Raw genomic sequence first — 17,087 nt, forward strand, 5'->3', positions numbered from 1 at the left:
AAAATGGTCTTACCTTTCCTGTTCTTCGTCAGAATGCACTCCCAGGACTTCTACTTCAATAACAAATGTAGGTTTGGTCCCAAATAATCCATCGTTATATCCAAACAGCGGCGTTTTGTTTGTGCGTTCTAGACACTATCAGAATGGTAAATCACGGTCGCGCGCATGGCGCAGAACGTGACATAAAAATTCTAAATATTCCATTACCGTACTTCGAAGCATGTCAACCGCTGTTTAAAATCCATTTTTATGCAATTTATCTCGTAGAAAAGCGATAATATTCCGACCGGGAATCTGCAATTAGCTAAACAGCCGAAGGAAAATACTGCACGGGGTCGAATCGTGCACACGCCTAATTCTATTGTCCTCTGATGGGACACTTGGAAAAGGGGATTCTGTGTTTCAGCCTGAGGCTGCCTCGTCATCGTTCAGGTTTTTCCCGGGTTCTGAGAGCCTATTGGAGCCCTAGGAATTGTCACGTTACAGCTAAGATCCTGACTCTTCAATAAACAGAAGCAAGAACAACAACACCTTGTCAGACAGGGTACTTCCTGCATGAAACCTTCTCAGGTTTTTGCCTGCCATAGGAGTTCTGTTATACTCACAGACACCATTCAAACAGTTTTAGAAACTTTAGGGTGTTTTCTATCCAAACCTGAACAATAATATACATATTCTAGCTTCTGAGTTGGTGTAGGAGGCAGTTAAAAATGGGCACATATTTTTTCCAAAATTCTCAATACTGCCCCCTAGCCCGTAGAGGTTAACACTTTTTTGGTTACTACATGATTCCATATGTGTTATTGTCTTAAATATTATTCTACAACGTAGAAAATAGTAAAAATAAAGAAAAATCCTTGAATGAGTAGGTGTGTACAAACTTTTGACTGGTACTGTACATATAGGCAGACAAGCAGACAGAGGGACATGCAGACAGAGAACCTACTATCCCCGTGTGACCACAGGGGGATAGTAGGTTCTTGTCAAAAGTAGCGCACTAGGTAGACCATAGGGTGCCATTTGGGACGTATCCCAAGGAGTGGTGTGTGTGGCAGGGGTTTGGTGGTGATGGTGAGCGGTGGTCACTACTAACCGTGGGAGGGGATGGTGTCCTCGGAGCAGGAGGGCGTGGTGGTCTGCGTGCTGTAGCCGCTGGAGCAGTGGAGGGAGTCGTGGCTGGTGCGGGGGGCCTCCGAGTTGAGCCCTCCGCCGAGGGCCAGCTGCTCCCGGGCACTCTGGGGCTATGAGAGGGAGAAAGGATAGAGGGAGGGAGATCATTGTTTAGAAGAAAAAAAGGGAATGTGTACAATAGAAGAGAATCCCTCCTCAACCTCTTGGCCTCTGCTGCCACCGTCAGCTGAACACTAAGAATTACACCCTAGTAAATACTGGTACATGCATGAGGCTGCCCAACCCTCTTCCTGAAGATCTACCATTCTGTGGGTTTTCAGTCAAACCCTAATTTAACACACCTGATTCTACTAATTAGCTGCTCAACAAGACCTTAACTAGCTGAATCAGATGCGCTAAATTTGGGTTGGACTGAAAACCTACAGGACAGTAGATCTCCAGGAAGAGGGTTGGGCAGCCCTGGCTCTCATCTGTGTTTTTTGAAAACAAAATTAACAACGGTAATAACTGTTACTGACTACACTTACATGCTTGTTAGACGACAATTAGTTACAGCTATTATATACCCTGGAATAATGCCTAGGTAATGCAAGGTGTTACCATCACTTCCTTGAGGAAATACGTCTTAAGTTATTCTACAATCAATTAAGTATAAATGGATTACCAAACGTCTGGTCGGTTTGTCAATGATACACAGAGGAATGCACTGCACCGGTGCTTATTTGCTTTAATCATTGACAACATATCAAAGTACAAACTGATAAGCATTCTATGGAGGTGCGAGTGTGTGTGTCTGTATGTGTGTCTCAGCTTGTATGTGTGTAAGTCTCTGTGTGGGTGTGTGTGTGTGTGCGCACGCAAGTCTGCGTGTGTGTGTGTGCGTGCAAGTCTCTGTGTGTGTGTGTCTGCTACCTTTCCGGATGTGGACATGGCGCGGGCCCTCTCGCCGTGCTGTGTGTAGGAGTTGTGAGGAGGCGGCATGGCCGTGCCGTTCTCTGTGCCCGACCCGGTATGTCCCGACCACGAACCGCACACCTCCTGAAATGAACACCAACAACATCACATTGTGCCACTGACAACTCAATGTACCAATAGATACAGATAGACATTTTATACACAGATATGATATATTCTATAAACAGATAGATACACCATTAAATACAGACATTCTATAATTACAGATGGATAACTAGATAACGTCATAAATTCTATCACATTCCATTATAATATATACGGTGCATTCGGGAAGTATTCAGACCTGGACTTTTTCCACATTTTGTTACCTTACAGCCTTATTCTAAAACTGATTAAATTGTTTTTTCCCCCTCATCAATCTACACACAATACCCCTTAATGACAAAGCAAAAACAGTTTTTTAGAAATTAACTTTAATATCACATTTACATAAGTATTCAGACCCTTTACTTAGTACTTTGTTGAAGCACCTTTGGCAGCGATTACAGCCTCAAGTCTTAATGGGTATGAAGCTACAAGCTTTGCACACCTGTATTTGCGGAGTGTCTCCCATTCTTCTCTGCAGATCCTCTCAAGCTCTGTCAGGTGGGATGGGGAGCGTAACTGTACATCTACTTTCAGGTCTCTCCAGAGACGTTCGATCTGGTTCAAGTCCGGGCTCTGGCTGAGCCACACAAGGACATTGAGAGACTTGTCCCGAAGCCACTCCTGCGTCGTCGTGGCTGTGTGCTTAGGGTCGTTGTCCTGTTGGAAGGTGAACCTTCTCCCCAGTCTGAGGTCCTGACCGCTCTGGAACAGGTTTTCATCAAGGATCTCTGTACTTTGCTCAGTTCATCTTTCCCTCAATCCTGACTAGTCTCCCAGTCCCTGCCACTGAAAAACATCCCCACAGCATGATGCTGCCACCACCATGCTTCACTGTAGAGATATTGACAGGTTTCCTCCAGATGTGACACTTGACATTCAGGCCAAAGAGTTAAATCTTGGTTTCATCAGACCAGAGAATCTTGTTTAGTCGGGCTGTCAAGCGGGCTGTCATGTGCCTTTTACTAAGGAGTGGCTTCCACCTGGGTACTACAATAAAGGCCTGATTGGTGGAGTGCTGCAGAGATGGTTGTCCTTCTGGAAGGTTCTCCCATCACATTTACATAAAGTGCCTTAGGTAAAGGTGAGAGGAACTCTGGAGCTCTGTCAGAGTGACCATTGGGTTCTTGGTCACCTCGCTGACCAAAACCCGTTTCCTCCGATTGCTCAGTTTTGCCGGGCAGCCAGCTCTAGGAAGAGTCTTGGTGGTTCCAAACTTCTTCCATTTAAGAAAGATGAGGCCACTGTGTTCTTGGGGACCTTCAGTGCTGCAGACATTTTTTTAGTACCCTTCCCCAGATCTGTGCATCGACAATCCTGTCTCGGCGCTCTACGGAAAATTCCTTTGATCTCATGGCTTGGTTTTTGCTCGGACATGCACTGTCAACTGTGTGCCTTTCCAAATCATGTCCAATCAAGTTGTAGAAAGATCAAGGATGATCAATGGAAACAGGATGCCCCTAAGCTCAATTTTGAGTCTCATAGCAAAGGTCTGAACACTTACGTAAATAAGGTATCAGTTTTTTTGTTTTTTATAAAGTTGCAAAACATTCTAAAAACCTGTTTTCGCTTTGTCATTATGGGGTATTGTGTGTAGATTGATGAAGATTTGTATTAATTTAATCCATTTTAGAATAAGGCTGTAAAATAAAATGTGGAAAAAGGGAAGGGGTCTGAATACTTTCCGAATGCACTGTATGCCTACAGCTCATGCAAAAACAAAACAAGCAGTGGCCTGTTTGATGTGACCGAGAAACAAAAGTCCACATGACAATATGCATCAGAGGTTAATGTATCTGGGTAAGGCTGGGCAGGGCAGATGAAACAAACACTGAAGAACGGGATGTTGACACAAGGATGGGCACTGTGAAGGGCAGTGAGCCGATAAGGACTGGAGGGAGTTAGAGAGGCACAGTAACAGAATTACATATTAGAACTCTATATTACAAAAAAAGCTATATATAATTACTATAATTAGCACAGCTCTATTATACGGGTTAAAGTGTTAGAGAGCAATGGCTTTTAGGAGTTTTTGGGCCATCGGAGGCGGCTAGTTGGGTTTTAAATTACTTCAAGTTGCAAATGTTACATTTCCAATGGGAAGCAGGTGAAGTTATGGGCTGATAGTAAATTAGCGAAAGCTGTTTTTCTCCCTCGCACACATATACATAACCACACACTTACAGACACCGGATGCATTCATTTTACACAACAAAAACAGACGTCTCACACACACATACACCCCACCATTACAGCGACATAGGGTGCTTAACACTAGAAAGGAAGAGAGCGTCATAATGACTCAAAACTAATAAACAATGTAATTACTGCCATTTTCCTTAATAAATCTATATAACACACTGTCATTGTTAGAATCTCAATATCACAAACAGAACTGGTGTTACAACCAGTTTTAGGATGGCATGTCATTTTCTGAATGGTTTTCCCCCTGCTGTCCCTCCGACAGTAGGCCCTGCTCCCCTCCTCCAGACAGAGCCTATTGGAGCCCTAGGAATTGTCACGTTACAGCTAAGATCCTGAGTCTTCAATAAACAGAGGCAAGAACAACAACACCTTGTCAGACAGGCCACTTCCTGCATGAAATCTTCTCAGGTTTTTGCCTGCCATATGAGTTCTGTTATACTCACAGACACCATTCAAACAGTTTTAGAAACGTTAGGGTGTTTTCTATCCAAAGGCAATAATTATATGCATATTCTAGTTACTGGGCAGGAGTAGTAACCAGATTAAATCGGGTACGTTTTTTTATCCGGCCGTGTAAATACTGCCCCCTAGCCCTAACAGGTTAGGCTTGAGTTTTCCCACGGTGGTGTCCGTGGCTGGCAGAACAGGCATGGGTGCAGTGGGCACCAGAGTGGATGGAGGTGGTGGGCAAGTTGCCCTCGCTGAGAGAGTGTGCGGTGCCCTCCCAGCCCACAAAGCAGGCCAACGGACTGGGTGAGCGGCACTACCCACGGGAGGGGGACGGGAAGGGATAGAGAGAATGATTGATGTGTATGAAGTAACGGGAGTTGTAGAGAGTACTGTCTAACATGAGTAACTCAAGTAGAGGAAGGGGGCCAGACAGAGCAAGGTCTTTCTTTTAAACTGTTCACTGGGGTTTTCAAATAAGTTTAAAGTTTATATACAACAGTAGTCAAGTTAGGAAAGGGCAATAGACTGAACCTATGATGCAGTGGACTGAACAAATTTTAACATATTTTTAAACAACACAAAACATACACATACAAACGACAACATCACATAAACATCATCACACCTGCCCAGACCCACATGCTCCCATCTTCCAGCGCCCGCATAAGGCTCTGCCATAATTTTTCAAATTACTTCCAATTGAGCCACCTGGGCAAAAGTGCAGCAATGGGACAATGATCGATGCGTTTGGAAAAATTCAGCAGCTAAAATAATATTGGGTCTGTCACGCTTCTGCATTGAGACCCAGACAGCTGTGTGGGTTACCTGTGCTGATTCCGTGGAGGGCGGGCGGAGGTGAACGCCATCCAAAGAGGAGGTGATGGAGTCCAGAGAGGGGACGTGCCTCACAGAGTTGTAGTTACTGAGAGAGAGAGACAGAGAGCGAGAGAGAGCGAGAGAGCGACAGAGAGAGAGAGCGAGCGAGAGAGCGACAGAGAGAGAGAGCGAGCGACAGAGAGAGAGCGACAGAGAGAGAGAGCGAGAGAGAGCGACAGAGAGAGAGAGCGAGAGAGAGCGACAGAGCGACAGAGAGAGAGAGCGAGAGAGAGAGAGCGAGAGAGAGCGACAGAGAGAGAGAGCGAGAGAGAGAGAGCGAGAGAGAGAGAGCGAGAGAGAGCGACAGAGAGAGAGAGCGAGAGAGAGCGACAGAGAGAGAGAGCGAGAGAGAGCGACAGAGAGAGAGAGCGAGAGAGAGCGACAGAGAGAGAGAGCGAGAGAGAGCGACAGAGAGCGACAGAGAGCGACAGAGAGAGAGAGCGACAGAGAGCGACAGAGAGAGAGCGACAGAGAGAGAGCGACAGAGAGAGAGCGACAGAGAGAGAGCGACAGAGAGCGACAGAGAGAGCGAGAGAGAGCGAGAGAGAGCGACAGAGAGAGACAGAGAGAACGAGAGAGAGCGACAGAGAGAGCGACAGAGAGAGCGAGAGAGAGCGACAGAGAGCGACAGAGAGCGAGAGAGAGCGACAGAGAGCGAGAGAGAGCGACAGAGAGCGAGAGAGAGCGACAGAGAGAGCGACAGAGAGAGAGAGAGAGAGAGCGACAGAGAGAGCGACAGAGAGAGAGAGAGCGACAGAGAGAGAGAGAGCGACAGAGAGAGAGAGAGCGACAGAGAGAGAGAGAGAGCGACAGAGAGAGCGAGAGCGACAGAGAGAGAGAGCGACAGAGAGAGAGAGCGACAGAGAGAGAGCGACAGAGAGCGACAGAGAGCGAGAGCGACAGAGCGACAGAGAGAGAGAGCGACAGAGAGAGAGAGAGCGACAGAGAGAGAGCGACAGAGAGAGAGCGACAGAGAGAGAGCGACAGAGCGAGAGAGCGACAGAGCGAGAGAGGAAAAAGTGTGGGTGAGGGAGAGAGCGCAATGAATGAAAGAGCAGGAAACAAAAGAGCAAAATAAAAAAAAAAAGAGGGAGAGACAACCAGGCATGAAAAACTGCCGCCATTTCTTCTGAAACTGAGCCAGAGCCAAACGACAGTGAGTGAGAGGTAAACTTCTGATCATTTGAATCTGTTTTGGTGCACTATGTCCTGCCCTATTCACGGTCAGACATAACATAGCCTAGAAAAAAAAATCCACAAAGAAAATCACAGCAGACATAAGTCACTTAGCCAACTCAACTGGGGGTGTGCACCAATCCACTACAACTATCTTGAACAAGTACTATAGTAAGGCTACATCCCAAATGGCACCCTATTCCCTATATCAGGGCTCTCCAACCCGGTTGCTGGAGAGCTACCGTCCTGTAGGTTTAGGTTCCATCCCTTATTTAGCACACCCGATTCTAATAATTAGCTGGTTGATTAGCTGAATCAGGTTAGTTAGATTTGAGGTTGGATCGAAATCTGACAGGACAGTAGCTTTCCATGAACAGGTTTGGAGAGACCTGCCCTATATAGTGTACTACTTTTGTCCATTGGTCAAAAGTAGTGCACTATGTAGGTAATAGGTTGCCACTTGGGACACTAAATGTGTGAATGCACTCATGGATGTTGGTGTCCATGCTAATCGTTAAAATAGAAAGCCTGTCCTCTTTCATGGTTTGAATGCATAAATGCTCTGCTACATCAACACACCACAGGTTTTGACCGCAGTAGTAGGTGCTTAAGTGGAAATTGAGCTTGGTCCAGAGAACACACTGTACTGGAAATGACCGTTCTAAATGACTATACCATACAACTTGCTCACTACTGTTGCTCTGTGGCAAATGTTTAAACCGTCGTTTGATGTTTACTGTACATTATAGAAGTCTTGTCACTTTCGGCCAAGCAAATAACGTAATGAATGTCATAAGCAACACTGAACTTTACTCAGTCATCTGCTCTCTTCATCACCCCTCCCTCCATCCCTCTCCAAGGCTGCATCCCAAATGGCACCCCATTGAAACCTGTTACGGGAGCACAGTTCCTTAGCTGGCTCCAGTCTGTGCGATAGCACAGACACACTGAACTTCACTTAGCTGCTGCTACTACTATCCATTTGATACAGTTTTGCTCCCTGCACACTTCACCCTTCAACCCCTCCTCCCTCTTTGCCTCTTTGGTGAGCTCTCTAAAATGTCAAGATGGCCCCCATGCAATGTCAAATGCAGCACATTTGGTGTGAAGCAGTGTGCGTGTGTATGCCAATATGTCTACCTGAGTACTTAGTGTAGAGTGTCTGTGTGTGTGTGTCTGTGTGTGTGTCTGTGTGTGTGTGTGTGTGTGTGTGTGTGTGCGCGCATGTTTATGCATGCATGTGTTTGGGTTTAGCTACCCGCTGATGCTGCTCTTGCGGGACAGTGTGTTGCTGGGGGAGGCAGGGGGCGTCTGGTAACTGTAGCTGTAGTCTGATCCCTTCAGATCCAGGATCACCTGTTCAGAAGTAGGGAGAAAAAGAGTTTCAATGTGGGAGAATGAGAATATGGATAAGTGGGAGTTTCTAACACAGCGTGCGAGTACTTGGTTAAGTGCATTTGTGAAGGTATATTGATGTCAGTGTGTGTGTGGCACGAACAAGTGTGTGTGTGTCCATGTCTTTTTTGGTGAAAATATAGATTTCTGTGTCAAGTGTTTGGCTGTGTGTAAGAATCATCCATTGAACCTGTTCACTGGCCGGGGGTAGTTTGCTGGGCTCGGCCGTCAGGGTGCTCAGGTCTTCCAGGATGGTCTGCAGGTGGGTCACCTCTCCGAGCATGCTAATCTCATGATCCTGCACACAAACATCCACAGAACCCAGATCAGATCACAGACACACAACCAATCACCAAAAACCAGTCACCCCTATCCACAGATCCCAAATCAGTTCAGACACACAACCAACAAGTAGAAATCACCCCTAACCATATATTCCACGTCAGTTACTCAATTTCCTCAATCCTTAGGGGATGGAAATACAATTCATGACCAAGAGTATGTGGACACCTGCTCGTCGAACATCTCATTCCAAAATCATGGGCATTTACAGTTGAAGTCGGAAGTTTACATACACCTTAGCCAAATACATTTAAACTCAGTTTTTTACAACTCAATTAGTATTTGGTAGCATTGCCTTTAAAATGTTTAACTTGGGTCAAACGTTTCAGGTAGCCTTCCACAAGCTTCCCACAATAAGTTGGGTGAATTTTGGTCCATTCCTCCTGACAGAGCTGGTGTAATTCAGTCAGGTTTGTAGTCCTCCTTGCTCACAGATGCTTATTCAGTTCTGCCCACACATTTTCTATAGGATTAAGGGGGCTTTATGATGGCCACCGTACTGCAAACCGTAGTCTGGAGTTTTTATGACGGTTTTGGAGCAGTGCTGAGCGCACTTTCAGGTTATGTCGATATAGGACTCGTTTTACTGTGGATATAGATACTTTGTACCTGTTTCCTCCAGCATCTTCACAAGGTAATTTGCTGTTGTTCTGGGATTGATTTGCACTTTTCGCACCACAGTACGTTCATCTCTATGAGACAGAACACGTCTCCTTCCTGAGCGGTATGACGGCTGCGTGGTCCCATGGTGTTTAAACTTGCGTAATATTGTTTGTACAGATGAACGTGGTACCTTCAGGCATTTGGAAATTGCTCCCAAGGATGAACCAGACTTATGGAGGTCTACAATTCTTTTCTGAGGTGTTTCTGGGGCGGATTTCTTTTGATTTTCCCATGATGTCAAGCAAAGAGGCACTGAGTTTGAAGGTAGGCCTTGAAATACATCCACAGGTACACCTCCAATTGACTCAAATTATGTCAATTAGCCTATCAGAAGCTTCTAAAGCCATGACATTTTCTGAAATTTTCCAAGCTGTTTAAAGGCACAGTCAACTTATAGTGTATGTAAACTTCTGACCCCCTGGAATTGTGATACAGTGAATTATAAGTGAAATAATCTGTCTGTAAACAACTGTTGGAAAAATTACTTGTGTCATGCACAAAGTAGATGTGCTAACCGACTTGCCAAAACTATAGTTTGTTAACAAGAAATTTGTGGAGCCGTTGAAAAATGAGTTTATGATTCCAACCTAGGTGTATATAAACTTATGTCTTCAACTGTATGTGATCAGTTATTTTTGTAATATACATTTGCAAAAATGTCTAAATCAATTCTAACGTCACAAAATATGGAAAAAGTCAAGGGGTCTGAATCCTTTCCGAATGCACTGTATATGCCAACAATGCGTAACATTACCTAATTTGTCATAACCATTACAGATAACGAATCCTAATTGCTAAATTGCCTCATACAGAACCAATCAAAAGTTTGGACACAACCTACTCATTCAAGGTTTATTCATTTTTACCTTTTTCTACATTGTAGAATAATAGTGAAAACATCAAAACTATGAAATAACACATATGGAATCATGTAGTAACCAAAAAAGTGTTAAACAAATCAAAATATATTTTATATTTGAGATTCTTCAAAGTAGCCACCCTTTGCCTGGAGGACAACTTTGCACACTCTTGGCATTCTCTCAAATAGCTTCATGAGGTAGTCACCTGGAATGCATTTCAATTAACAGGTGTGCATTATTAAAAGTTAATTTGTGGAATTTCTTAACCTTTGTAATGCGTTTGGGCCAATCAGTTGTGTTGTGACAAGGTAGGGGTGGGCATACTGAAGATAGCCCTATTTGGTAAAAGACCAAGAACAGTTCAAATAAGCAAAGAGAAATTACAGTTGATCATCACTTTAAGACATGAAGGTCAGTCAATCGGTAAAATTTCAAGTGCAGTTGCAAAAACCATCAAGTGCTATGATGAAACTAGATTTCATGAGGACCGCCACAGGAAAGGAAGACCCAGAGTTACCTCTGCTGCAGAAGATAAGTTAGAGTTACAAGCCTGAGAAATTCAAGAAAGACATCTCAACATCAACTGTTCAGAGGAGACTGCGTGAATCAGGCCTTCATGGTTGAATTGCTGCAAAGAAACCACTACTAAAGGACACCAATAATAAGAAGAGACCTGCTTGGGCCAAGAAAGTCCAAATTTGAGATTTCTGGTTCCAACCGCCGTGTCTTTGGGAGACGCAGAGTAGGTGAACAGATGATCTCTGCATGTGTGGTTCCCACCGTGAAGCATGGAGAAGGTGTGATGGTGTGGGGATGCTATGCTGGTGATAGTCAGTGATTTATTTAGAATTCCAGGCACACTTAACCAGCATGGCTACCACAGCATTCTGCAGCGATACGCCACCCCATCTGGATTGCGCTTAGCGGGATTATAATTTCTTTTTCAACAGGACAATGACCCAACACACCTCCAGGTTGCGTCAGGGCTATTTGACCAAGAAAGTGAGTGATGGAGCGCTGCATCAGATGACCTGGCCTCCACAATCACCCGACCTCAAACCCAATTGAGATGGTTTGGGATGAGTTGGACCGCAGAGTGAAGTAAAAGCAGTGCTCAGCATATGTGGGAACTCCTTCAAGACTGTTGGAAAAGCATTACAGGTGAAGATGGTTGAGAGAATGACAAGTGTGCGCAAAGCTGTCATCAAGGCAAAGGGTGGCTACTTTGAAGAATCTAAAATCTATGATTATTTAACAAAAATTCTTGTTAACTACATGATTCCATTTGTGTTATTTCCTAGTTTTGATGTCTTCACTACTATTCAACAATAAAGAAAATTGTAAAACTAAATAAAAACCCTTGAATGAGATGTGTCCAAACTTGACTGAAGATCTCGTACAAGGCTGTGTACTACTCCCTTCGCCGAACAGCGCAAACTGGCTCTAAAGAGAATAGAAAGATCAGTGGGAGGCCCCAGTGCCAAATTGAGCAAGAGGAGAAGTACATTAGTGTCTAGTTTGAGAAACAGACGCCTCACAAGTCCTCAACTGGCAGCTTCATTAACTTGTTGGGGATAGGGGGCAGTATTTTCACAGCCGGATAAAAAAACGTACCCGATTTAAACTGGTTACTACTCTTACCCAGAAACGAGAATATGCATATAATTAGTAGATTTGGATAGGAAACACTCTAAAGTTTCTAAAACTGTTTGAATGGTGTCTGTGAGTAAAACAGAACTCATATGGCAGTAAAAACCCTGAGACAAATCCTAACAGGAAGTGGAAATCTGATTTGTGGAATCACTTTCAACACTTTGCCTATGAAACACACCGCGAGTTAGGATTCATTTACCACTTCCTAAGGCTTCCACTAGATGTCAACAGTCTTTACAAAGTGGTTTGAGTCTTCTCCGGTAAAAACTGACCAAACGAGAGGCCTGGAAAGTTTGTCATAGAGGGAGGGCCATTACTACTATGACGCGCACGCCCGTGGATACTCTTTTGTTCCGAAACGTTTAGTAAGACAATGCAATCGTCCGCCTTGAATATTATTGAAGTTCTGATTGAAAAAGGCCCTAAAGATTTATGTTATACAACGTTTGACATGTTTGAACGAACGTAAATAAAAAAAAATTGCACATTCGTGAGGACAAGTCCCGCGCGCTTCGTACATTATGAGTAGCCTTCGGAACGCGCTAACAAGAAGGAGCTATTGGGACATAAATTATGAACTTTTTCGAATAAAACTACATTTGTTGTGGACCTGGGATTCCTGGAAGTGCCTTCTGATGAAGATAATCAAAGATAAGTGAATATTTACAATAGTACATTTGATTTTAGATAACTCCAAGATGGCGCTAACCTGTATCGCCTAGCCTATTTTTCTGAGCATAGCACCTCGTTTATTGCAAAGTGTGATTTCCCAGTAAAGTTATTTTTAAATCTGGCAATGCGGTTGCATTCACGAGATGTTAATCTATAATTCTTTGAATGACAATATTATATTTTACCAATGTTTTCGAATAGTAATTTTGTAAATTGTAGCGCTGATTCACCGGAAGCATTTGAGGGAAAACATTTTCTGAACGTCACGCGCCGATGTAAAATGCTGTTTTTATATATAAATATGAACTTTATCGAACAAAAAATGCATGTATTGTGTAACATGATGTCTTAGGAGTGTCATCTGATGAAGATTGTCAAAGGTTAGTGCTGCATTTAGCTGTGTTTTGGGTATTTGTGATGCATGCTAGTTGCTTTGAAAATGGCAGTGTGATTATTTTTGGCAGGGTACTCTCCTAACATAATCTAATGTTTTGCTTTTGCTGTAAAGCCTTTTTGAAATCGGACAACGTGGTTCGATTCAGGAGAGGTGTATCTATAAAATGGTGTAAAATAGTCATATGTTTGAGAAATTGAAGTTATAGCATTTATGAGGTATTTGTATTTCGCGCAACGCGATTCCACTGGCTGTTCTCAGACAGGTTAAATTGTACCTGCAAAACACTAGTCTCAACGTCAACAGTGTAGAAGCGACTCTGGGATGCTGGCCTTCTAGGCAGAGTTGCAAAGAAAAAGCCATATCTCAGACTGGCCAATAAAAATAAACAATTAAGATGGGCAAAATAACACACACACTGGACTTCCTAGAAGGTCAACATCCCGGAGTCACCTCTTCACTGTTAATGTTGAGACTGGTGTCAAAAGGTTAGTCAGTATCTGGGTGTGGCCACCAGCTGCATTAAGTACTTCAGTGTACCGCCTCATGGACTGCACCAGATTTGCCAGTTCTTGCTGTGAGATGTTACCCCGCTTCCACCAAGGCACCAGCAAGTTCCCAGACATTTCTGGGGGGGGAATGGCCCTAGCCCTCACCCTCCGATCCAACAGGTCCCAGACATGCTCAATGGGATTGAGATCAGGGCTCTTCGCTGGCCATGGCAGAACACTGACATTCCTGTCTTGCAGGAAATCAGCCATACTGCTCGTTCTGTGCGTGGATGCATTGTCATGCTGGAGGGTCATGTCAGGATGAGCCTGCAGGAAGGGTACCACATGAGGGAGGAGGATGTCTTCCCTCTAACGCACAGCGTTGCGATTGCCTGCAATGACAACAAGCTCAGTCTGATGATGCTGTGACACACCACCCCAGACCATGACGGACCCTCCACCTCCAAATCGATCCCGCTTCCAGAGTACAGGCCTCGGTGTAATGCTCATTCCTTCGATGATAAATGCGAAACCGACCATCACCCCTGGTGAGACAAAACCGCACTCGTCAGTGAAGAGCACCTTGCCAGTCCTGTCTGGTCCAGCGATGGTGGGTTTCTGCCCATAGGCAACGATGTTGCCGGTGATGTCTGGTGAGGACCTGCCTTACAACAGGCCTACAAGCCCTCAGTCCAGACTCTCTCAGCCTGTTGCGGACAGTCTGAACACTTATGGAGGGATTGTGCATTCCTTGTGTAACTCGGGCAGTTGTTGTTGCCATCCTGTACCTGTCCCGCAGGTTTGATGTCCGAATGTACCGATCCTGTGCAGGTGTTACACGTGGTCTGCCACTGCAAGGACGATCAGCTGTCCGTCCGGTCTCCCTGGAGCGCTGTTTTAGGCGTCTCACAGTACAGATATTGCAATTTATTGCCCTGGCCACATCTGCAGTCCTCATGCCTCCTTGTAGCATGCCTAAGGCACATTCACGCAGATGAGCAGGGACCCTGGGCATATTTCTTTTGGTATTTTTCAGAGTCAGTAGAAATGACTCTTTAGTGTCCTAAGATTTCATAACTGTGACCTTAATTGCCTACCCTCTGTAAGCTGTTAGTGTCTTAACGACCGTTCCAAAGGTGCATGTTCATTAATTGTTTATAGTTCATTGAACAAGCATGGGAAACAGTGTTAAAACCCTTCACAATGAAGAACTGTGAAGTTATTTGTATTTTTACAAATTATCATTGAAAGACAGGGTCCTGAAAAAGGGTTTCTTTTTTTGCTGAGTTTACATGCAAAATCTAAACTTAAATTGGAAGCATAGAAATGGAGTTTACAGAACAGATCTACTGCTTCTTAGACTTGCCTTCAATGAGAATGATAGATCTATAATAACGCATGTGAATGTTGTGGGGTTGCCCAAAAAGTTATATTGCAGCTTTAATTATGCATCTAGTGAGTAACTGGGCCGGTCTAGTGATGGTTTTGTACTGCTGCTGCTCATTTCATGGCAAAGTTTGCCAATTAATTATTAATGATATACTTCTGCCAGGTAAGCCATCTTTGCAGTTAACATTTAAATGAGGTTTTGGGGAAAGTATTTCTGTCAACCCAAAACACAAATCAACTGGCTACACACGGAGTGATTGAAAAACACGCACACCACACAGACAGGAGCAATATTGCAGATTATTGGCAGATATTGTGTTAGCCCCTATTGGCTTAAAAAGCCAAACTTAACAGGGTTGTTATAATGTCAATGTTGCGTTGATTAGATAGTAGCTGGGAGCTTGTGGTGTCTGATTTATCCATGACAGTTTTGTGGTGGAAAACGTGAAAATTGCATGTATTTTCAGAATTGTTTGGCGAGCTATTCATAGGTGGGCTGTGAGCTACTGGTAGCTCTTGATCGACCTGTTGGGAGACCCCTGGCCTAGGCTAACCAATTCTAAATGGCACTAGCAGATCGCAAAGAAGGGTCATCACAAGTTACCACAGCCACAAACCCTGCCTATTTCTATCATTTTTCTTAAAATTAGATTAAAACTAACCCTTAACCACATTGCTAACCTTAAGCCTAACCCTAACCTTAAATTAATACCAAAAAGCAACAAAAAAAGCATGAATTTTTTATATCATCAATTTTGACTTTGTGGCGGTGGTAACTAGTGACAACCGCAAAGTAGCCTAAGTGGAATATAGATGGCACAATTATTCCAAAACTACACCTCATTGTTGGAACACATACTGTATTTCCCTACTTCAGTCAACCAGTCAACTTTGAATTGTGATAAAACTCGTCTTTTAGCAAGGAATTTAGCTTGTGTATCCCATCAGATACATTTTTATAGGCATTTATTTCTGTAGGCCTAACGGGAGCTTGTGTGCGCACTCAGCATGCGTGTGTAGAGGGAGCGGTCCGAACACAATTGAGTGAGCGAGACACAGAGGGGAAAGGGAATTTAGTGAGAACAGTGTGTTGCTACTCACCAGCACGGGTTTGAGCATGCTGACAAAGGAGCAGTAGCGGCCCCTCTCCTCGATGAGCGCACGGCAAGCGGCCCTCTTCTCAGTCTCTTCCAGCACAGCATAGCGCACGTTCACATCCTGCAAGGCGCTGTCCAACTGCCCGCGCACCTCATCCTTCCCTGGGGAAGCATGGGGGGAACCAAAGATGTCAGGCAAAGCAGAGGGCTACAAGACAGGCACACAAAGCCAGTGGGCTGCTATAGAAAGTCAACAAACCCAGGATAAAAAACGATGCCCCATGCCCGAAACACATTTGTTGGTAGGGGGGCCAATCTGTCCTCACAACTTATTGAATAATATACAAATATTTTGAGACCAACTTTCCTTCCCTTTCTAATTGCAGTCTTATTTTCCCCCAAACCTTTGAAGTAAAATTCAGACCACGATTGAGGAACTGTAAAAAGAGGCTAGCCATATAGTAGAGTGGCTGCCATAACATACTTTACCCACCAGATGGAAGTATAACATTGATATTTCCCAGCAGGTGTAGAGCCTCTAAATAAAGAGGTTACCACATCAGCGTCGTTACAGCCTCCTCTCCTCCTCAGCTGTTATGTCAGCGTGCTCTCTGGGGAGACGCATGCTGCAGGCCTGTCAAGAGGTGGTGGACACTGGTGTTTGGGTTCACTGGGCCAGAGTGAAGCCCAACAGCGTGCAGCATGAAGGCTGTGTGTGTGTTGAAGAATGCTGTGTTGTGGTATGCAGGGGTCTTTAAAGAGACAAGAGGGGGTGTGTGCCTGCCTACTCATCTCAGTTCAGCTGCCATGGAAAGAGGTTCCACAAACAGTTGGCTGACACACACACACACACACACACACACACACACACACACACACACACACACACACACACACACACACAAATACCTCAAACACACACCGTAATGCCTAACAAACACACATGCATGCACTTACCAATTACATAACACACATCTACACAGTATAACACACTCACACACAATACGCCAACTGAATCCACTACAGAATTTTCTTACAGATTTCAGAAGGAGATTTCAAAGCTGTTGGAAAGAGGGACCAAAAGAGCCCTCAATAAAAGCCTTATGAAAAAGATGGGAGGCTTTCATAAGTTTGTTGTTCCTTGCTGAAAAATTAAAAGGTGTTGTAGCAAACAAGTCTTTGGTTATCTAGGCAACCGAAGAGGATGGCTGACGTTATACATGCCCGTAACCAT

At 44.3% G+C, this 17,087-nt stretch overlaps 1 protein-coding gene across 1 annotated transcript in view; it reads right to left on the reverse strand.

The window, feature by feature from the left end:
• The window catches only part of mtss1 (MTSS I-BAR domain containing 1), a 122,239-nt gene that overhangs the window by 17,562 nt on the left and 87,590 nt on the right, over window positions 1–17,087 (reverse strand). The window contains exons 7-12 of the mRNA XM_029776435.1: window positions 15,858–16,015; window positions 8,483–8,590; window positions 8,156–8,253; window positions 5,671–5,767; window positions 2,044–2,169; window positions 1,094–1,241 (exon numbers count right to left, since the gene is read on the reverse strand). Of these exons, the coding sequence (XP_029632295.1) occupies window positions 1,094–1,241; window positions 2,044–2,169; window positions 5,671–5,767; window positions 8,156–8,253; window positions 8,483–8,590; window positions 15,858–16,015 (735 nt within the window). The remainder of the gene's footprint in view (window positions 1–1,093; window positions 1,242–2,043; window positions 2,170–5,670; window positions 5,768–8,155; window positions 8,254–8,482; window positions 8,591–15,857; window positions 16,016–17,087) is intronic.

The sequence above is a fragment of the Salmo trutta genome, chromosome 14, assembly GCF_901001165.1.
Source record: "Salmo trutta chromosome 14, fSalTru1.1, whole genome shotgun sequence".
Taxonomy (NCBI): Eukaryota; Metazoa; Chordata; class Actinopteri; order Salmoniformes; family Salmonidae; genus Salmo; species Salmo trutta.